This window comes from Etheostoma spectabile, chromosome 21 (assembly GCF_008692095.1).
Source record: "Etheostoma spectabile isolate EspeVRDwgs_2016 chromosome 21, UIUC_Espe_1.0, whole genome shotgun sequence".
NCBI classification, from domain to species: Eukaryota; Metazoa; Chordata; class Actinopteri; order Perciformes; family Percidae; genus Etheostoma; species Etheostoma spectabile.
In genome coordinates this window covers 17,962,522-17,964,399 of record NC_045753.1, presented here as the reverse complement: position 1 = coordinate 17,964,399, position 1,878 = coordinate 17,962,522, and the positions used below count along the sequence as shown (strand labels likewise).

General features: G+C 42.3%; 1 protein-coding gene across 1 annotated transcript in view; it reads left to right on the top strand.

The window, feature by feature from the left end:
• The window catches only part of adam11 (ADAM metallopeptidase domain 11), a 29,309-nt gene that overhangs the window by 25,054 nt on the left and 2,377 nt on the right, over positions 1–1,878 (top strand). The window contains 3 exon segments of the mRNA XM_032503079.1: positions 238–406; positions 514–628; positions 1,340–1,430. Coding sequence (XP_032358970.1) covers positions 238–406; positions 514–628; positions 1,340–1,430 — 375 coding nt within the window.

Genomic DNA, 1,878 nt, shown 5'->3' with positions numbered 1-1,878 from the left:
ACACACACACACACACACAGTACAGGCCAAAACCAGTCCAGCACACGGCACTTATCTAAAAGCTCTAGCTTGTTTGTATTTCTTGAAACCTATCATAACTGCCCTGGGCAGCACTGAGCCCTGGACAGTGCCCCTGCAAAATGGCAGGCTTTATCTCAGCAAAGTACAGTCTATAATATGTCCATTCAATCTATGAAAAAACAAATAAGTGATTTTATGTGACCACCTGACCTGCAGAGGCGGCCATGCAGTGCTGGATGACGGCTTGGATATGGGCTACGTGGAGGACGGGACGCCATGTGGGCCAAACATGATGTGTTTGGAGCGTCGCTGTCTCCCCGTCACCACCTTTAACCTCAGCACCTGCCCGGGCTCCTCAACCTCACGCATCTGCTCCCACCACGGGGTGAGCCTGTCACTGTTGTCTGACTTTTTCTGGTGGAAATAAAGCTTTGTGGGTAGTAAGTAAGATATTGAACGCGTCCACTCAAGTTTCTCCTCTCCGTCTCGCAGACTTGCAGCAACGAGGTGAAGTGTATCTGTGATCCAGACTACACTGGGAAGGACTGTAGCGTGTTTGACCCGATCCCCATCCCCACCCCGCCAGAGGGCCCAGAGAAACACAGAGGTAACTACACTGAGCAGTTTGCCTCCACATAGTCCTTTTATCACATAGCCACAGTACAGTTAATCCTCACCTCTGTGACAGAAAACTATGAACAAAACAAAAGTAATTTGTTTCCTCATGTTTTCCCCCAAAACAAATGAAGTACGATTTATCTATCCAGTATGGGCCGAAAATTGCTGTCTTCTTTTTGTGTCATCTCACTACCAAACTAAATAACGCTAAATTACTAGATAATAGTTTTTATTTTGTGTAGTTTACACTAATATTTACATTACAAACTAAATCCAATTTAAATGAAACTTGAACAATGCCCTAAGGCTTCTGGGTGGTAGTGCAAATAGTAGCAAATGTAGAAATCCCTACAAATTGTTACATCTCATTAGCAACTCTAAGAACATTTAAAATACTAAATAGAAATATGTGAACGAAAATTGTTTAAATATATAAATTACAGCATGTTAAAGGGGTATTCCACTGTATCTTTTGCTTAGGTGACAGTATTCTATATAAATGGCGCAGGACATGGGGCTGAAGGATCTTTTACCACCTAGGAATCTAGCTTTCACAGATCTAAACTACTTTTTGATGCTTGACAGAGATATAAAATGTTAAAAAAGATAAACAAAAGATAAAGTATTTCTAATTTTTGGCACTCACATGTTTTTCTTTCTTATTTTCCCCATCACTGGTTGACTTCCATCACTCCCACAGGTCCCAGTGGTACCAATATTATAATAGGTTCGGTTGCTGGTGCAATTCTGGTGGCAGCGATAGTCCTGGGGGGAACTGGCTGGGGATTTAAGTAAGAGCTCTGGCATGTCTCCATCTGTGTGTGCCTGCTGTGTTCCTCTGTCAGCTAACACACATGCCTGTGGCTCGCTGTTGAATGCTTCTCTTGCTAGCTGTCTGATCCATACTCACAACCTGAGACCATGGGGGTGTATTGTTAATGCTGCTGCTGGTGGTACGGTAGATGGGTTTCCATCTGTGGGTTTTGTTCGAGGAGGGGAGTTGGAATGAAGGTACTAACAGTGGGGCTCGAAAGTTTGGGCACCCCAGGTAAACATTTGTATTAATGTGCATAAAGAAGCCAAGAAAAGATGGAAAAATCTCCAAAAGGCATCAAATGACAGATTAGACATTCTTATAATATGTCACAAAAAGTTAGATTTTATTTCCGTCATTTACACTTTAAAAATAACAAAAAAAATGGCGTCTTCAAAAATTTGGGCACCCTGCAGAGTTAATAC